Here is a 21827-nt window from a genome sequence, read left to right as displayed (position 1 = left end):
CATGAACCCCCAGGGAATTAGGTCGATCTAAAGTAGATCGATCTAATCTCTGGAAATGGGGTCTATGTGCTGGACATGTCGTTGTAGAATGAAATACAAAACTTTTGCAAAAACATGAATGCATACTGTTATGCAATAGACTGTAATTCAAAAAACAACTGAAAAAATAACTGTCAATAAATTCTGCCAGCTTTTATATGTTTCTACAGCATGATTGCTAGTTAACTATTTTTTCTGACCACACTGGAAAAATTTCACTTGATTTTATGTGAAGTCGCAAGACTTCGGGCCATCTGAGATGATTCCCTTTGCACCCTCTTAAGAAAACATATATCACAAGAAAATTGTGCATTGAAAAGGGTTTTAAATTATTATTATTATTTTTTTTATTAATATTATTATTATTATGGCCAGATAATGCCAGAATGAATCTCATTTGGTAGTCTGGTGGTCATAATAACTCAGGAGTAAGAAAATATTGCAAATATCATTAAGATTGTTTGAGTTATCATGTATATTCATATACATGGACAAGTATTACATGTAAACATGTTTTTCTCCAAAATGATGACATATTTGACACATTGATTTACATTTGTTTTGTTGGTGATTCTACTACTCATAATGACAAAATTTTAGTTAACAGAAACAGCTAGCCTAGTATATCTTTGTTACATGTGTCTGAACATTCCATTTACCATAGAATCTTTGTCCCTGATATTTGCAGGTAATTAACTAAAATTGAATCAGAATATGGGTACCAGTGAGAGTGGTATTTTATTAGGCCCTTCCTGAAGAGGCACCTTCAATTTAAAAAACGGTTTGCTTCCTTTTCATCAATGACTTGGTTTTGTTTATTGAATGACATTTTGGAAGAGAATTCAAAATAAACAGGAACAAATGTTATAATACATATTGTTATTAGAAAATTAATAACTGAAAGAAAAGTACCCCACTTTTCAGAGTATGATATTACCAGATAACAGCTCCCCATGTTAGAATATTACCTGTTAAAATGTGTTTGTATATCTGCAGTTTTAAGTTCTTCCGTTAGATTATTCATATAGCTGTAAAGTAAAAGATGCCTCAGATTGAATATAATTTAAATGGTTTTCTTAACACAAATACATATTTAATCATCCATCACCACTGTTATATGCATGTTTACATTTACTTTTAAAAATATCACAGTCAATATTGATATTATGTGGAGCCCACAATATTCCAGCCTGCATAATGCCTTATTCATTATATTTCTTCCCAATCCCAATGACAAACAGTCTTAGATATTGGTCAATAATGATCAATTATGGAACATTTAAACTGCATGTGGTATACTACTAATATGTATATGTAACATCCAACAGCCCAATAATAATGATAGGTGCAAATGTCTTCAGTAAATTTGGTTTAAGATATCCAGGATGATTTATGGAAAGCAGTTGTGCATGTTATGTTTAAGTGTTGGGAAATTATCAACATGGCCTGTGTTCTATGCCAGATAGTACATTTATATTTGCTTAATTTTCCCACTTAAAAGGTATAGCGATCAACATGAGTCTTTTCTTAATCATCCAGATTTGTGGCATGTTTCCCATTGAAATACTTGCACAATATGGCTGGAATTGGACTGTGTTGGCATCCATGAATGGGGCACATCATATTTTCTCTGTCTTGGTCTTATTACTTACAAAGATGTGTTAGGAATCCATAAATACCAGTTCAGTTCATTTCTGTCTGTTGTAAGATATGATTTAAAGTAATAAGAATTGCTTTAATATTTTTTCTTTTACATACCAAGAACTCCACTTTGTAATTGACTTAATGTTTTTTTAATGAAAATCTTACACATGCAATTAAGAGATTCAGCTTTTTATGCAAAATGTGTTTCTGATGCACTAGACCTTTACCGTGACATGTGCATGTTGAAAACTATTAATCGTTTTCATTATCTCTGTTATATGATACAGTCTATGATATTGATGTTTTGTGGTGATTCTGGCATAAAAAGTGAATGTATTTGCCTATGTATGTAATTGTATAAATTATACCTATTTGTCATCAGTTTTGAATTGTAAATAACAATTATTGATTTTGTTTGGTAATCAGTCAGAAGATTTGAACTGAGCATTTTAGTATACTATAGTTTGATTTTGGCAAACCTACCATTTACACCTTACGAGGCCCCATAAGACACACTAGCACCTGTGCCAGGAACATGGATAGGTGAACATATTTGGGTGCAGTGCCCAGGTGACCTTTATTTGCTGGCATAATATAAACTCAATTTGCCAAGTATTGAGTATACTTGTTTTTAGAATTAATTTGGCCAGTAGCTTTTTTGTTAAGTTTATACTAGACCTAAAAAGATATTTTACATAAAGTTTGCTTACATTTTATGGATTTTAATGAATTTTCTGTTAATTAGAGATAATCCTTTGATATTAACCCTAACAGGGTAAGAATGTTTGACTCCCTCCCCCCCCCCTCCCCCCCTCTTCCTTTACCAGATTATTTATGGTTTTGGTTTCTTTGTTTCTTTTTCCTCTGGTAATTTTACAAGAAGTACAATATGCACAGTTGTTGAAGGGAGGACATTCATGTTTGATTCATCTGACAATATTCATTAACTCTTTACCATGACTTTAGAAATGAGCGTGAAAAACAATAAATGTCAGTTGTTTTTTATGAGCATGGCTTATTTATTGTATAAGTTAAGAAATCGCATGTGTTGCTACCTTGCTAACTAGACCCATGTGCTTAAACTCGTGAAACAGTTGCTGTTTCAGCAAGTGATTTAGAATAATGTTTAATACAATCCTATCAACTTAATGAGAACTATTGGTTTATCTACTGTTCTCTCTTATCAGCACATTTCTTCACATTCATTCAAACCAAGCAACCCTAACTGTCAAGGATTATATGATTGACCAGCAAGTGTACATTTTGATAATATCTGTTTTGTAATGGTGTAGGTAAAATAATATCCATTGGAATTTAAACGATGTAATGTACATATGGCTGATATTCACACTGCTTTTTGTGCCTCCTAGGGTTACATGATTGATAAGAGGCCCTTCAGAAAGTCTTTACCTAGATGACCGGTCATTTCTGGGCTTATACATGTACTCCAGCATGATTTCTTTTCAATACTCTGGATATTTTGCTCAATTAAAAAGTTATGATCTAAGGGGTTTGACAAAAATTGGCAAAGAATTTAGTATATTTTTCTTATTTATACAATATGTGGTACATATATCCAAAGGTTATATGAATCAGCATTAGAATGATTCTTGATGTAGCATCAGTTAAGCTCATACATGTGTGACAGTGGTATATTATTGACCACAGTATGTAACTAGTGGAGACCAATGTTGGGACCTGAATGATGAGGCAAATTATATGTCCAGCTATGGAGAATTCATGGAAGAAGAGATTGTGAATTGTAGAATGTAGAAATTATTTGGGATGATGAAAGAAGGAGAAAAAACATAAATACTAGAATAGAGGGTAGTATTTAGATTTAAAAATAAAAGCAAATTCACTAAAGAGGAGACATATCAAAGATGGAGTTATATGCAGGATATAAATATTTATTCAGCAGGGTAGTCTTTTGCTGAATAACCATCTATTGATATTCCTTCAACCTTTTAGTTTCTCATAGTCATGCAATTTATACCCTAGATATAATGTGTTGCTGGCAATATTTAATTTAGCTGTGATTATTCTAGTTGGCTGATATCATTTATCTTTAGATAAGCAGCAATCACCCTGTCAAGTAGGAGTACATCTATTTACAGGTGCACAGCAAGTTCTTATGATGATCAAACATTTTTATAATGGTTGAAAAGATTACTTGAAAAGCAAATCCTTTCATGGTCTCTTTATTTGTTCATTTATTTGTTATTTTCTGTTTATTTTAATACATATTATATCATTGTTAAAATGGTTTTGCTTTGTACAATGTTCACTGATAACCATTTATTAAGACGTGCTTGATTAAAAGAAGATGCTAATAGTTCATTCTTAAATGTGAACTTTGTGGAGCATTTTTTATGATCACATTCTAGAATTTGCCTGCATTGGGTATTTTTAATCAGCTGGTACATGTATAAATTATTTGACAGTTGTACATTTCACAGATATGGGCTCATTAATTATTACATTATCAGATAAAACTGAAAATGCCTCTTTGCTTTCTGTAGCTGTAAAGGTCCTGAAAATTAATGATGAAAGTTAATGAATAAAGAAACAATACAATTAAGCAGGATTGATTATTTTTTCTCAGTGATTTATTGAAGTTAGACAATTTTTTCTCAGAAAAACATATGGTTTTAATTTAAGTGGTGATATGACTTGAATTGCTCATTTGTGGCCAGTGAGTGCATGTGGAACTAATATAAAGAATGAGAACAATCTATTATTGGTAGGTGTCATGTTACTGTTAAATAACAGGTTGTAGAACAATTTTGAATAGTTTTGAGGTTGGATGCTTTAGACTGTGAATTTCACCTAAATAACAAGTATATGCAATAAAAGCACTCCAAGTTAGTATCTGTGTTACCAGGTATAATATTACTCTAATAAAACATCAAAGAAAACATATTTATACATATTATAGTTCAAGACTACAAGTTTGCACCTCACTCATATATAGGCTTTTCTACTTGCCTCTTTGACTATCATATCAAACGGCATGATATTGCTCTTGGTTATTACTCCTTTTGTTAATTTTGCCATATCATTAAGTATACAGCACATTGATGAATAGCAGCCAATAAACATAATGATGATAAATCTTTTTATTGACAATTTTGAATCATTTATTGACTCACATGCCTGCGATACTGTTACCAGCTAAATATCAAGACAAGATTTGTATATTTTATTGCAGAGGGAATTTCACTATTTCTTAGTACATAGACAATTATACTTAGAAATCTTATTTTCACAGCCTGTTGATAACAGGGCAGTTCAAGGGGCAAAGCACTGACAGTCTGCTGCACATGTTGTTCAATATGTGAATGGTGATCTCTGTCTAAAGTGCACAATTATCTGCAGTGACTGTTTTTGTTGGTGTAACATTGAAAGATGTGTATAAACAAGTGTAACTAAATTTTAGTGTTTAAAAATGTATTTTTGGGGAAATCAGAACTATTAACACATAAAGTTGTAAGAAATATGTGGAATTCAAAGGTCAAAAGAGAAGAAAAATATATAGGGAATTAATTGTTAATTTTATAAGCTTTAGGTATCATTTTACATGTAAAAAAACTGGCTCTACATAAATTTGTCTGCTTCATGGTATAGATTAGCAATCTTTCCATTTGATATCTGCCTGACCGGTCCCACATTGCACTCCAGTTTACCCCCATGATATAGATAGCCTAGAAGAAACTTGATAATGCATTCTCATAACATTTAAAGTCAATAAAGGATATTACAACATTCGCTTGCCCTCCTGCTGCACTGGAGGGGCACTTGTCCAATCACATCAGCCAAGCAGAAATGTTGGTAACTCAATGAACCCATACAGCTGAAGAAAAGATGGTACTAGTAATGAATTGAGCATATGTATAATGCTCATGAACCTGTAGTAAAGGCTACTTACTTACCAAGATAAAGAAAATTATGTGAATATTGCAACAAAAAATTGACAATTTAAAGAAGTAAAAATTATGGTGCCAAATGATGTTGAAAAAGTTAAAATGTTGGTCACTAATACAAATATTTTTTTATTTTTTGACATAATATTTGTAACTTAATTTTATGTATATTTTTATAGAGAGAATATCGAAGAGGGCTGTTTCATATATTTGCTGAAGTATCATATTAATAATTGTACATAGCTAGCAAATGTAGTAATACAACAGTAAGTAAATGATATTGTTGTGTAAATTCTTAATTAAAAGTTCCCATTATGTTTGATAATATTCTTGTGCCAGATACATTTACTGTCAATTTTCCACAGTAAAATATTTTCATGTTGATTTTATCATTGTGTGACTCATAATCTCTAACTGTTATATGGTATATGTCACTCAGTGCTGGATTGGCACTGTATTGTTTCTTAATCAGTCTGCATTTCTAATTGGAGCATTTAATTTGTGAATCATGGGATGGAGTTTGGCAAAACAAGCTTATCTCAAAAGATAAATATTCCCACAAATACCCTGCTGCAAGCTATTGGTTGGAAAGTGAAAAAAAAATCATAGAAACAATTGGTATTTACATACTTATTTGGTTACAGTAAAGTATCATATATTCAGATATTCCTCGAGTGGCCTTGAATCATGTTCACTACCAAAAGTAGTGTTGTATGTAATTGAGAATGTGGTGTTATTTCAGGACATTCAGGTCAGAACCACACTCTGTCAAATCAGTTGAATTAATTGCCTGAGAACATTCATGTAAAAGCACCTCAAGCTAACACACACTTAAATCGTATGACTTTGAATAGAATGAAATATATTTCGTGTTGTGAAAATGTGACACAATAACTATTAATATTTGTTTTGCTCAGTAATAGTACGAAAGAATTATTGATGCTCATGTATATTGCTTTTGCAATAAGGTAAACTGTGCCAAAAAGGCAGTGATGCATCATATATTTCTGTAAGTAATGAATGTCTAAGATAACCTCTGTCAGTTTGATTTCTAGGTCAATTAGATACATTAAGCAATTTTCTCAACGTTTACCAAAAATACAAAACTGTTTCTGAAAATGTAAAAAAAAGCTCTTTGTGTTATTTGAATGAATTATATTCTGCTGCCATATCCAACGAAGGCACACCTGTGGTGTAATACTTATTCTCAAATTACATTCCATATAAATTAAGTTTCAGAAACATATTGTAAAAAATTTATCATCTCTATATAATAGGGTGGTTAAGGTTTTGTTTGACAAACCTGAGGTGGATTTATTGGAACTGCATTCCTTTAAATTCTGGAATCTGTAATTCATGAAAGATGTTATCAGTTAGTAGCATGACTGGTTGAATTGGATTTAGGTCAGAATATTCACTCCTCCAGAAAATATAGTTGCAATAGATAATACTAGGTGTCATTTGTATGTAGTCGACATGCTGGTAGGACTAAGTTGCACTAAGTCCTCTTGAGATTATAGAAGACTAGGTTTGAAGTGTCAAGCATATTTCTTCAACATTGCTGGCATTTTTTGCTGGAAAGCTTTTTGCCTATTTTATTGCCATTCTTGAATATAATGAGAATAAATTTGTTGAGCACTACATGTATATATAAATTGCAGTAGCTTTACAAATGATCTAATCTTCTAAATATATATGTAAGGTTTTATGACAACTAGTTTTGAACAGACATTGTTTAATTAAGATCAGTGCTTAGCGTGCCATCACTGCTGAATATGGAAATGAAGAATAGTTCTTGTTATTATGGTCATTGTAAATTTTTTCAAAAAATGGGTTTTTATAGTTGAATATCGAATTATTCTGTATAATTTCCTTGATAAAAAGGGATCATAAATGATAAAGATATTAGCTTACGTGGGTTTTCTGTTTGTGGAAATGCATGTTTATGTGATTAGAGACCTGGACAGATATGTAGCTAGAGAAGGTCACAACAAGATTACCACCAAAGTTTAAAGAGATTTATCTTTGGAAACCAGAAGCATATTTTACATCTCTTAGTAAGTCATGGTAGGGGAATGTTGTTGTAGTTATTTCATTGACAAACAGTCAACACATTATTTAGCAGAGAGAAGGGGGAAATTATAAGGCATACAGTGCCATCTGGTGACTGAAAGTAGAACTTCTTTTTGGCTAGCAAAAATCAAGGTGTATCTGAGCAATAGAGGATGTCCGGGTTCTCAACGAGAAGACCAATTTTTACCGTGATTTTACGAGATCTGCCTTGAGGTGGGGTTAAAATATGGAGACCACAAGGAAGTAGAGCAGCGATTTCTTTACTTGAAAAATAGCTGAACATACACATTTTTGAGCTGCAAGCTTGTTCTTTTTTCACTTTATAAAGAAAAAGTATGGATATAATATGTACGTACAACTGACATGTTGAATTTGCCAAGCTAAGTGCCGATGATGCTTGCAATGCAAAATTTGCCCTGAGGACGTGCTACGCAGCAAAGGTCGCGTTAAACAGGCTACATCATTTGACATTTCATTTACTGATGGTTGGCATATCTGAACATTAGACTTGCCTGCATCTTTGTTTTAATTTCACTAAATTTATAGTAACTAATTCAAAAGGCTCGAGTTTGATCATAAAGTTAATTTTCTTCATTTATTTACTTATGAAAATGATGCTATAGAAACTAATGGATAGCATTCACAAAATGTAAGTTTCATTGTGATCAGATCCGACTTAAATGACAGGAAAGATGACAAAAGAAAGTATTAAAATGGACAACATATAAATTGAAATTTTCACAAAATCATTGCATTTTATTGACAGTTATACACAAATGCAACAAATAAACACTTCACAGGCGAACTTGTATTTGTGATCTGAGTAAATGATATGAAAAACAGGTGTCATATAGTTATTTAAAAAGATTACAGTAACATAAAAATTATACTAGCAAGAAAAATAATTTTCTTCTTTAAATCACTAGTGCAGTACAATACATAGGCCTATAATTATATTCATAAAACCAAATATTTCATTTTAAAGTAATAAAAAAAATGCCTGATACTGTTAGTGACACCCAGACAAAAATGCCATCTGTTGACTCCCGATATAATTAAGTAAACAACATAATAACTAAGGACATAAGAGATAAATAAACACTGAGCAATCTTCAACATCTGATTATCCTGACCACATGACTCTCACAGTTCTTGCCTGGTTCAATAACATGTGCTGTGTCTGTCATGCTCTAAAATAAATATAAAAAAAATAACTCAGTTTTCTGAAATATATATCATTATGTGATAAACGTTGTTGTAAAATACCAACTCTAATTTCTACCTTACTTGCAATTATCATAACTGACCACCCGGCATGGAATGTTACAAATGCAACTGAACACCGTGTATACTTAATAGGTGTGGAAGGTTCACCAGTATTTCATAATCAGGTACACGTTATATGGAGATAGGAATGTTACAAGCAAATTTGTCTGATGTAGTTACCGTAAAAGACTATTAATCACAAGTACTAGGGCTGTATTACATTAATAAACCATTGTGTCCTGTAAACTACACACAAAACGTACTTATTATTATCCCCCTCGACCGTTGATGATACGGTCTATACGGTGATGCCATGGAGCCAGTGACGTGCCGGGTGCGAGTTGACTGCAGTTGGTCACTTTCTCTCTACAAAATACTGCGACCTGATCTATACTTTAAATATGTTGGCACTTACTCCTTTTAATCTAATCAAGCCCAACTTCTCTTTCTTCACTTCACTTCTCTCGCCAGTCGTGTCCGTCATCCGTGGTAATTTTCATGGTTTTCTAGCTTAACTTTAACTGCAATGCACCCTACGACACGATATAAGCAATTCGCCATTGCGTTGCTTATCTCAAATGACATGACAACGCCAAATTTTACTCAATGCAATCCTATAACATAGGCTTATGCCCGACAGCGAGAGAAGTTTCAATGGCAGATTTTAACCCCACCTCTCGTGAAATCTCGCTCCAATCCAGGTCTCGTTTGACGTCATCTGCTGCGCAGATGTTCAAATTAGGCTATCCCGGACATTCCCTATTATGAATAGCACATGAATGTGTGCCTGAGTAGCAAAAGTTATTTATAAAATGTTTATATTTTAAATGTTTATATTTTAGTGAATGTTATTCACTGTGCTAAAACAGCTAACTAACATTCACTATTATTAATCTATATGTGGTTGTTTATTTACCCCATATCTAATTAGACACTACGAGTCTCAGAATTTTTTCATAGATTTATCATTCACATCATGTTAAATAGTATTATATGCCTATAGTTAAAATCCTGCGATAAAGAACTAAAAATCTGGGAAAAAAAAAAAAAAACAACTTGGGAGTGTATTGAAATCAGTCATTTGAAATAAGGAATCAGAACTAATTTCTCTTAAGAATCTTTCCTAGATTGTCTATATGATTTATGGATAGTTGTAATACTGTATATGTGAAGGCCTTTGGCCTAAGAGATAATGAAGTTGCATTAATATATGTATTCATATTGCAGGTAGAGAGAAGGTTGTGTAATAGAAATTAACCCCCATAAATCATTACTGACAGCAGTCCTACATATAAGTCTATTGTGTCCATTAGATTGGTCAAAATTGATATTATCCCATTTTATGTTTTGAAACATTTTAATATATTTTGATAAATTTATTCAGTTAACAACTCAATTTTGTCATTATTTTTCAGATCACACTAAATGCCCCAGTTTGTCCAGTTATGGAGATAACCCCAAGCAAGCAGGTACTGCTTTGAAGCCATGTGTGGATACATATATAGCCCCACACATTCCAGAGGCCTCTTATCACAAGACAAGAGTATTTCTTGGGGCTACAGCTGGTATGCGATTATTAGAGTAAGTGTTTTTATAAATTATTTTTTAAAGAAAGACCTACATTTGGGTATTTATATATAATTTTAAGAACTATAATTTTGGTTTATTGTACCACCGGCGTTAGCGCTGGCGGTACACATGGTTTTAGTCCCGTCCGGTCTGTTCCGCCGGCGCCGCCGGCTCCTGCGGCTCCGCCGCCATGTTACCGTTACCGCTTCTCCTCCTAGACGGTAAGGGCCCCCATACCCATCTCTTGGATTTAGGTCACCTATAATCTCAACTCGTTCCACGTAAAATTTGGGCTTTGTCGGTATTGGGGTCTATGTTTGGCACTCATTGCAATGCACCCTTGTCCAAAAATGGCAAAATTAAATGCTAATTATCTACCCTACGGAAGGAATTATGGGAAAAATTTCTACAGACGGCTTTCCAAAAGTCATATGTGTAGATTTCAAATATGCCCTTGGATTTGACCTTTGACCTTTATTTCAAGGTCAAACGGGCAAAAATTTTCAAAAAAATGAATTTTTTTACGAAAAAAAAATTATTTGTGCTGTTACTCAGACACCACACAGACTTAACCAATAATATTATTGGAAAATGTTACCCTTCAGGTCATCTTTCATCTTTGTGAATTTGGGGTCAATCGGTGCATTTTCACGGGTGTAGCGGCCATAAGATACCGAAACTGAAAACTGTCTCTAATTCGGGAACCGTTAATGCTAGAGACCCATTCTTTTTTGCATTTTGTAGAGCATGTAAAGCCCAACACTGGAGGTGGTCTCAGTTTTTTTGTATTCCATACGGTTTTCGAGTTAAGCTGTATCAAAAAGTACATATTGGTGGTGAAAGCAAAATGTGCAGTACGGTAATGGATAATAAATTTTGAACTCTGGAAAAATAAAACATAAGGCTTGGCAAAGCAGACAACTTGTGGTCAAAAATGACATTATTTCATCAAATTTGAACTTCTGGAACTTCAGAGCACCTTCCATTTCAAGAATTTTGACCAAAATGACCTTTTCTTTATTTTAATTAATTCTTTCTGTAGGAAATTTATGGCACATTAAGGTAACTCTGAAATTATAACATTAAGTCCCTTTTATCTCCAAAACTGGCAGAGATAGGTCCATAGTTACTATTGAAGTTGAATAGGAAGTCATATACTGGCAATCTAAATGTGACCTTAAAATTGACCTTTGACCTACTTTTCACCATGAACTGAACTTTGGAAATTTTGCTTCCCTTTTATCTCCAAAACTAGCAGAGATAGGTCCATAGTTACTATTGAAGTTGAATAGGAAGTCATATACTGGCAATCTAAATGTGACCTTAAAATTGACCTTTGACCTACTTTTCACCATGAACTGAACTCTGCTAATTTCTTTCTCTTTTAACTCCAAACCTGGCAGAGATAGGTCCATAGTTACTATTGAAGTTGAATAGGAAGTCATATACTGGCAATCTAAATGTGACCACCTTGAAATTGACCTTTGACCTACTTTTTATCATGAATTGAACTTTGCAAATTTTGGTTCCCTTTTATCTCCAAAACTGGCAGAGATAGGTCCATAGTTACTATTGAACTTGAATAGGAAGTCATATACTGGCAATCTAAATGTGACCTTAAAATTGACCTTTGACCTACTTTTCACCATGAACTGAACTTTGGAAATTTTGCTTCCCTTTTATCTCCAAAACTAGCAGAGATAGGTCCATAGTTACTATTGAAGTTGAATAGGAAGTCATATACTGGCAATCTAAATGTGACCTTAAAATTGACCTTTGACCTACTTTTCACCATGAACTGAACTCTGCTAATTTCTTTCTCTTTTAACTCCAAACCTGGCAGAGATAGGTCCATAGTTACTATTGAAGTTGAATAGGAAGTCATATACTGGCAATCTAAATGTGACCACCTTGAAATTGACCTTTGACCTACTTTTTATCATGAATTGAACTTTGCAAATTTTGGTTCCCTTTTATCTCCAAAACTGGCAGAGATAGGTCCATAGTTACTATTGAACTTGAATAGGAAGTCATATACTGGCAATCTTACTGTGACCTTGAAATTGACCTTTGACCTACTTTTTATCATGAATTGAACTTTGCAAATTTTGGTTCCCTTTTATTTCCAAAACTAGCGAGATAGGTCCATAGTTACTATTGAACTTGAATAGGAAGTCATATACTGGCAATCTAAGTGTGACCTTGAAATTGACCTTTGACCTACCTTACGATGAACTTAACTTTGATTGTACCATTTTAAGTTATATATATTTTTTGCGTATTTTGAAAATTCTTGTTGATTGCATTTTTATAGCTTGTCAAGCATAAGACTGGTGGCTGTGTCCCTTATTTTGTGTATGTGGGGGTCTATACGAATGCGCTTGCTCCAGCTGGTGGTACAATATTCGGAGGCGGTATCGCCTCTCTGATCCTCTAGTTTTCTTTTTAGATGAACCAAGATATTTGGTTTTTATTTTACTATTTAACAAAAAATTAACTGAGCCATATATCCCTTTTTTTTTTTTTCATTAATACGTTTCATTTCATTTCTTTAGAATTATTCATTTTTATATCAGGTCTTGTATTGCGTCTTTCCTGATTCTATATACCATTTTCCTGTGTTCTCAAAGATTTTAATGACAATGTATTTTATTTGACATGAAATGCCATAACATCATGTAGGTTATTTGAAAAGCCACAAAGATGTATGTCCTGAAAGTGTGTCAAAAGCAAATTCTTTTTTATGCAAATGATTGAAATCTCCATGAATACTTTCGGAAATTGTATATCATGTATGTTTATGTAAATAATGGCTTTTAACATAAAGGGAAATTAATAATAAACTTCAGGTTATCTATACCTTTTTCTATACAGACACTGTAAGTGTCTTTTCATATTCTGATTGGTCAGTCTGTCCGCGTCATCGCAGTCATGTCATTGTCACTGTTGCTGTCACTGTCCAACACTACCCTCTACCAGGGCTGCAGTTTTTATTCTGTGGACATTTTTTGCTGAGGCAACCCCATAACTTTCGGCCAGATGGGAGCAATTAAATCTGCATGCACTCAGATGGCATTGTACCTGCTCTGCAGGAGCTCAGTGAGAGCTGGGCTTTGCGTCATTGTGATTACAGCTTGTTACGCAACCTGCCTTGAGTTGTCTGTTTGCTAAGGGTCTTTTTTTTTATTGTCACAGATGAACAATTAACCGTCTTGATTACTATCAAGGGGACTTGGCAGGGACTTGCTAAAGCCTGCCGCACACAGAACGATTTTTCGTCGGCCGACACACTTACGACAAAATATTGGCCTGTCTGCACTGCTCCACGACAACTTTTCAACTAGTCGGGAGAGAATCAAACATGTTTGATTTTTAAACATCGTACCGTGGAGCTTTCCTACGACAATTTGTCAAGCTGATCATTATCTTCAGCCAATGGTTGTGCTATCTGATATCACGTGCCCACGTCAGAATTCAATTCAATTCAGTATGATGGAAGGCCCTATAATTAGTACCACCAGCGTGTACGCTGGCGGTACTCATGGTTTTAGTCCCGACCCGTTTCGTACGGCTCCGCCGGCTCCTGCGGCTCTGCCGGCTCCGCGTACTGGCGCCAGATACAAGTCACCGTTACCGCTTCTCTTCCTAGACTGCAAGGACCCATGTCCCCATCTCTTGGATTTAGGTCACATATAATCTCAGCTTGAACCCCCTGTTCTTTTTGTCTCAGTCAGTGCATTGGCCTGGGCATGACGCTCGTTGAAACACACCCTTGTCAAAATTTTTGAAAATTCAATGCCAAATATCTCCCAAATCGAAGGAATTATGGGAAAAATTACTACTGAAGTCTAACCGAAAGTCATATTTGAAGATTCCAAATATGCCCTTGGATTTGACTTCTGACCTTTATTTCAAGGTCAAACGGCCCAAAATTTTCTAAAAATCTTAATTTTTTGTGAAATTTTTTTAATTTCTGCTGATTTTCAGAAACTTCACAGATCTAACCTATAATATTATGGGTAGTTGTTACCCTTTGGGTCATCTTTCATCTTTTTGAGTTTGGGGTCAATCGGTGCATTTTCATGGGAGTAGCATCCATTAGATGTGGAAAATAAAAACTTTCTCTAATTCTGGAACCATTAATGCTAGAGACCTCTTGTTTTTTTGCATTTTGTAGAGCTTATCAAGTGCAACACAGGTGGTGTCCATTTTTCCTTTTTTCGATTTGGCTTAGGCGTTCATTATATCAAAATGTTCAATATCCGATATTCATTGGTGAAAATAAAATGTGAAATACTCCAAAATTAGCTGAGATACGCCCATAGTTACTATTGAACTTGAATAGGAAGTCGTATACTGGTAATCTGACTGTGACCTTGAAATTGACCTTTGACCTACTTTTCATGATGAACTGCACTTAGCAAGTTTTCTGATCTTTATATCTCCAAAACTGGCAAAGATTCACCCATAGGTACTATTGAACTTGAATTGGAAGTCATACTGGCAATTTACTGTGATCCTGAAATTGACCTTTGACCTAATTTTCACCATGAACTAAACTTTGCACATTTTCCACACATTATATCTCTAAAACTATCAGAGATACGCCCATAGTTACTGTTGTACTTCAGTAGGAAGTCATATACGGGCAATCTTACTGTGACCTTGAAATTGACCTTTGACCTACTTTTCACCATGAATTGAACCTTGCAAATTTTGTCACCCTTATATCTCAGAAAACTGACAGAGGTAGGCTCATAGTTGCTATTGAACTTAAATAGGAAAGCATATACTGGCAATCTAACTGTGGCCTTGAAATTGACCTTTGACTTACTTTTTATGATGAACTGTACTTTGCATGTTTTCTGGCCTTTATATCTCCAAAATTGGCAAAGAAATGTCTATAGTTACTATTGAACTTGAATAGGAAGTCTTATACTGTGACCTTGAAATTGACCTTTGACCTTCTTTTTCACCATGAACTAAACTTTGCATATTTTCTTGCCTCTCATATCTTCAAAACTAGCAGAGATATTCCCAGTGTTGCCCCTTGGTTTTCTTTTTTATCAGCAAATATGCAACACTGATAATACATTTCAAGGAAAACCAAAAGGCCTATTGTCTAGAAAATCACAGGAGTGATCAATGTGAGGAAAATACAGGTCAATTCGAAAATTGATAGGACCATTTTTACATGTTTTTTTTTTTTTGATATTTTGAGAATTCTTGTTTATTGCATTTTATGGAGTTTATGGAGTTTATGGAGTCCCTATTTTTTCGGTTTTCCATACGAATGAGCTTACTCCAGCTGGTGGTACAATATCCAGAGGTGGTATCGCCTCTCTGATCCTCTAGTTTTCTATTAGTATTAGTTTTTTTTTAAATTTTCAGCGTCATAAACCGTTTAACAACGTAACGCTGCATCGAGGCGACTAAATCTGTCTAAACTGACAAACTGTTGTCATCTTATAGGCTGTATTTTTATGGTCTATGAGTATTGCGTTGATTTAGAAAATTTGGGCATTTCAATTTGCTCATTTTTCAATTAAATTAATTAAAGTTATCTTTTTATACTCTTACATTTAATTTTAACTCTTATCATTACAATATCAGATATAAAATATAAATAGGCCTATAGAAACTTTTCCTGATTAAATTAAACAACGCCCCACCTCGCAGACGAGATAATAACTACGTCACTTTCACCACACCAGTCCGCGCTTTGTTGCGACTGCTTGTCGTGTGTGTGCGCTGATCTCATCCAGGACGACCGATCGGCCGACTTTTGTCGGCCGGCGAAAAATTGTTCTGTGTGCGGCGGGCTTAAGTGACAGTGCCTGAGTAGTTATGCAAACAATTACCAGCCATGAAATCATCCTTGAGATTTCAGCACAGGGTGACAGTACAGAGATTAGCCATCTGTTTAACCAGAGACATATCTAGTGAAAAATCATATCTAGTGAAAAATCAATCTCTGGCCCTGGTAGAGGGTAGTCCAACATATGACATTTGCTCCATAACTGCCAAACTGTATTATTTGTTTTACTTTTAATTTACTAAGTGGGTTTGTTTGGTAAAGAGGCAAATTGCTTTGGAAAATTGGCGTGGTTGGTTTACATTTACAGTAATTATTCTGCTTTTTTGCACAATTTTGATATTTGCCCTGTATTTTCCAAACCATATTTTTGTTTTACTTTAAATTTATACTGTAATTATCCTTTTTTTTTTTTTCACAATTTTGCTGATGTTTACCCCATATCTACCCCACTATTTGTGCTTTACTTTAAATTTACGAAGTTTACATTTACAGTAATTATTTTGGTTTTTTGCACAATTTTGGTGACAGTCGCCCCGTAACATCCAAACATTTTGTTTTACTTTAAATTTATTGATTGGCTTTGATTGGTAGAGGCAGATTGATTTCTAAAATCAGCATGATTGGTTTTCATTTAGGGTTATTATTGTGTTCACACATTACCATTTTCAGTGGCTTTTATATCACATGGAACTGAATCACTTGCTAGTTTTTCAATGCCCATGTTACCTGTAGCACATAATGTAAGAGGGTTAGAGTCATTATTCTATTTTAAACCATTATGTAACAGTGCATCAAAATTGGCCACTTGTTGTGCACTTTTTTCTGCATAATGTCTGAACATTCGACAGCTTTGCTGCCTTGTTTCCTGTATGATGTCTGTATATTTGTCAGCTTTGCTGTTTAGTTCAGTTTATTTCCAGAAAAAAATTTACAGCTAACAAATTATAAAAGATTAAAAAAAGGTACCTATACTAAATCAAATGGCAAATAATCAGCCAAATCTGAATGTTTGGCAAATATATTGCCATAAAATTTTATATACTTGGACCTTATGGACAGTTTACTTTCAGTGAGGTAGATCACAATGCCAGTGAGCAAATATTTCAGTCTGTGCGCAGTATGATAGCAGACTACCATTTTCTGCTGGAGAATCCCACCAAGCAAATACGTATCATATCTGGCAGGGAAGAGGGAACTTATGCATGGGTCACAGTCAACCATCTGAAGAATTCCTTCAGAGTTGTAAGTAATGATCATGTCAATAATTGACCTTGTTAAGTCATGCTGAACATGTGGTCCAGTGTCAAAACATAAACTAGAATCAACATAGCATTAAATGCCCTGCACAATCTTCGAGTATTAGACAGAAAATTTTCAGTCATGTAATTGCGTTCTGTAGGCCTTTTAGCATCAAGTCTTATATCTAGGTGATACAGCTGTACCCATATGTTTTGACAGATATACAACATAATAGCCTGTTTATTACATTAAAAAAAAGGTATCTTTTAAGGAGACCCTGCACCCCCCACCCCCTGTGAAAGGGAGTAAAATTCCTCTGTAGAAAAACTACATTCTAGAACCTTACAAAACACACCAGTATGGCTGTATCACTATAATACCACACTCAATGTGAAAAATCCTTTAGATTCGAACAATACTGTTCCAAGAAGAATAGTCATGCCTTACTTAATATTTTGTTTTTTTAAATCTGACTTGATCCAGAAATAAAGTTGGGACTGTAGTAGATTTTGGAAATTTATTTATTGAATTTAAATATGCTTTGAACCTGATAACAAACATTTCTTGTTTTAGAACAAAAACAGCAAATGGCAGGACTTGATGTCATTTTTTGATGGCAGCACCCAAGAAACATTAGGTGCTATGGATATGGGAGGAGCCTCAACACAGCTTAGCTTTGTTCCTGCCCATCCTGATCAGTTGCCTCGCAACTATACATCTGACATTGTCATTTATGGAGAAAAATATGATCTTTACTCTAATAGCTTCCTGTGTTATGGGAAAGTGGAAGCTGAGAGACAGATGAGGGCAGTACTTGTTGAGGTAATTAGAACTTTGTAAAATGGTAATATACACTTTAGAAATTTTGTGTTGATTTCATAATTATGTTTTGGCAGCAGAATATCAAAAAAAATTATATTCAGATTTTTTATCTACCAATGGCATAGAAAGGAGGGTAGGAGATAGATTTTCATAGGACATTTATAATACCTTTTTAGTTTTGAATTTTTTGTTGTGCAGGTTTTGAAGATAAATCAGTGTTTAGATGCAAGATAAAAGCATAACAATAATTGGATAGCCCACGTATGTGTTTAAAACACAAAAATTATGTCTTCTGGCCTTATTTTTTTATATTTTCTAGGAAATGAATGGGACAATGGTACTGAACCCTTGTGGTCCACTTGGGAAGAGCACAACTTACAGTTATGCTGATGTTTTTGAGGCTCCCTGTACCAAGGGGCCACATGCTTTATGGGCTTGGGGAATGGAGTCTACACTTAGTAAGTCTACCTGGAATAAGGTAAACATGAAAACATTTATTCCTATTTCTCAGTCTGCATAAGCATTTGATTGCAACTGTACAATGCTTATACATCATAAAGATATCTGATTTAGCTTATTACATAACAAAGAGTATCTAATTTACTTTTGTGTAATTACGTGTAGAGTAGTATGTGTCATAAACACAAAATATTCTTTTTTGACTAATTAATTTTTTTCACTTGTTGACATTTAAGAAAATTGTCTGCTATTTTAAAGAATTGAATTTCTTTTATTGTTCTTCTTATTTCTCTTAGCCATTTAATGAGCTAAGCTCTAAATGCTCTCCACTTGAACAGAATAAAACATCCTATTTAGCACTAATAGTTTCATCATTGCCTTACAGAACACCACCTTCAGGTTTGTGGGCACCAGTAACAGTACAGCATGTGCAAGACAAGTGACTAAGCTGTTTAATTTTACAAGTTGTAGCTGGCCTCATCACTCCTGTTCTTTTAATGGAAAATACATTCCACACCTAAATGGACAGTATTTGGTAAGTCGTATGCATCAAAAAGACTTGCTTTATCTTTTGATGCAGAATTTAACTAGCTGTCATCAAGTCTATTAGCTTTGTTAGTTATGTATTATTATAATCATAGGTTAAAGTAATATTTATGTACAACTGCACTCTAGTTTGTTATTTAAAAGTTGAAAAACATAAGAAAATCTCTTAATATCTTGACTTTTGCTTTATACATTTTGATGGCTTAAATTTATTCCTACTTTCCAGGCTTTTTCCACATTTTTCTATGTTGTGGACTTCTTAAACCTGACCAAGAACAATAAAGAAGGGACTTTCAGTCTTCCACAATTTGAGTATGCCATAAAAGACTTCTGCAGCAAGAACTGGACTCAGGTAATAGAGTATAGCTTAATGCATTTATATATTTATATTTTTTGTACTATTATTACTAAGCACCAACACAGACTACCAATATCCATTAAGTCAAAAATGTGTCAGGGTATTAAATGAAACTTCATTAAATAATGATGGATAATTTTAGAGAAATTTATGTTTTCAGTTAGGTGTATTTTTTACACCTTATATATTACAAATAAGTGTTCAATGTATAGAAACATTGATATCTGTACTGAAAATGGGATACATGTGGATAGATATTTTAGGACATTATCATGACAGGTTAAAACTGAACAACTGTTCTAAATGGTTTGTTTAATTATTGAAAAAAAAAAAAACACTGTTGTGAATGTTTTTTTTAAACTATGATTAAGTAATTATTTTCTAGATGAAAGATATCCCCATAGCCCCAGAATATGCAGACCAGTTGGAATTGTACTGTTTTGATGCTCACTATGTCCACACCATCCTGACCAAAGGATACAATTTCACTAAAGAAAACTGGCACACAATCACATTCAAAGGAGATGTAAGTTTCACTCTCAAATAGTCAAATAGTTGTCCTTTTACCATTGGACCATTATCTTATTTGTAACGTTAAATAAACATTTATTCCTTTGTGAGCTTGATATTAATCCGCGAAAGTGGGCTTTGAAGTCAAAGGCAAGTTGAACAGGAGTTTACAGTTACCATGATTATGTTCTTTAAGTTTTATTTTTTCTTTCCTACCACGTAGGTGAATGGTAAAACCATAGGATGGGCCTTAGGATTCATGCTAAATGCTACCAACAGCATCTCATCAGAGCCAAATACTCCTGCATTCTCTTTAGGTGTTTTCATTGCTCTGGTCATCCTCTTCATAATATTTCTAGCCATTGCCATTGGTTTTGCCTGTTTTGCCCATGAAACGAGGGGCTCTGGTAACCAGTATAAGAGGATGACAGAGTATGGTTCTGTATGATAAGTGAAACAATAATTTCAACTCACTACCAATTTTTCAATAATGAAAGTTCTGTGTAAGAAGGCATTTATGTGAAATACACCATCAGAAGAGTTAACATTGCAATTACTTTGACCAGTCGGTGCACAAGATGTTTAAATCAGGCTACAAAGGGACAGATTATAGGTAAAGAGGAGCTATCTACCAATCTGGTAAAAAACAGAGGCATAATTTCAGCTAGGAATGAATGTAAATTCTGTTAATTTATTCTTGGCCATTAAACTTGTAAATTTAGGAGAGGATATTTTGCTATGTAGTGTGTTCAAGGTTACTTTTTGCATGGAGTCTTACGTAAACATGCATATTTTAGTACCCCCAAAAATGTTTTGATTGTTATCAAGTTCATATTGTAAGAAAAAATCTTCTGTTGGTTACAAAACTTACCAGTATTTTTTTTCTGTTAAGTTCAATAGCTGCTGGGCGCAATGTTCTGCAGTAAAGCACATTCTTGTAATTGCTGTCACTGTCAGACGTACTGTTTTTACACATTAAGACTGTTAAGCTTATAAGATTAGTTTAAGGTGCCTACAAATTTTTTTGACTAATCTGGAATAAAAAGATGTGGAATGATGCTGTAAATTGAATATGCTTTATAAATCACCAACTGTGCCCACATTTGTTTAATGGATGAATTTTAACCAATTACGAGTCACTGAAGTTTACCCCTTATAAAGCATAAAGGACAAAAACTGTATTAAAGGGGATATTTTCATACTTGATAAAATGTTTTTCACCTTTGTGCCAACTTGTAGTCCCAGACAGCTTTTTCCAAGTGATATGAAGGCCTTAATTTTGTACTCATAAATTAAATTGTCTATCGGCAGTTGCCACATACTTTTATTAAGCATGTGGATTTTTAGAAGTGGCGCACATTTGTATCCCACGTACCTACGTCTGTGTCATCCATTTTAATATTTAATTCATGTAACTTGGGCAAAGTTATTTTCATTACCAGTGAATGCAATCAGTTTTTATTTTGTCATCATACCATTTTGTGAGATTAGTGAGTGAACTGTGAAATAAATTATGTGAAAAAAGTATGTTATCTATTAATTTAATGCTGTTGACAATTCA

At 33.9% G+C, this 21827-nt stretch overlaps 1 protein-coding gene across 2 annotated transcripts in view; it reads left to right on the top strand.

The window, feature by feature from the left end:
- The window catches only part of LOC106179978 (ectonucleoside triphosphate diphosphohydrolase 8), a 31317-nt gene extending 9524 nt beyond the window's left edge, over positions 1 to 21793 (top strand). For both annotated transcript variants that reach the window (XM_086999479.1, XM_013563808.2), the window contains exons 5-12: positions 10361 to 10526; positions 17403 to 17574; positions 18145 to 18393; positions 18713 to 18871; positions 19238 to 19387; positions 19625 to 19750; positions 20142 to 20282; positions 20490 to 21793. In XM_086999479.1, coding sequence (XP_086855605.1) covers positions 10361 to 10526; positions 17403 to 17574; positions 18145 to 18393; positions 18713 to 18871; positions 19238 to 19387; positions 19625 to 19750; positions 20142 to 20282; positions 20490 to 20714 — 1388 coding nt within the window. In that variant the 3' untranslated portion in view covers positions 20715 to 21793. The remainder of the gene's footprint in view (positions 1 to 10360; positions 10527 to 17402; positions 17575 to 18144; positions 18394 to 18712; positions 18872 to 19237; positions 19388 to 19624; positions 19751 to 20141; positions 20283 to 20489) is intronic.
- The last annotated feature ends 34 nt before the right edge of the window (positions 21794 to 21827 follow it).

This window comes from Lingula anatina, chromosome 1, assembly GCF_051362555.1.
Source record: "Lingula anatina isolate TDL-2025a chromosome 1, LinAna3.0, whole genome shotgun sequence".
NCBI lineage: Eukaryota > Metazoa > Brachiopoda > Lingulata > Lingulida > Lingulidae > Lingula > Lingula anatina.
Note: the sequence above shows the minus strand (reverse complement) of the source record. Positions and strands in the feature narration are given on the sequence as shown.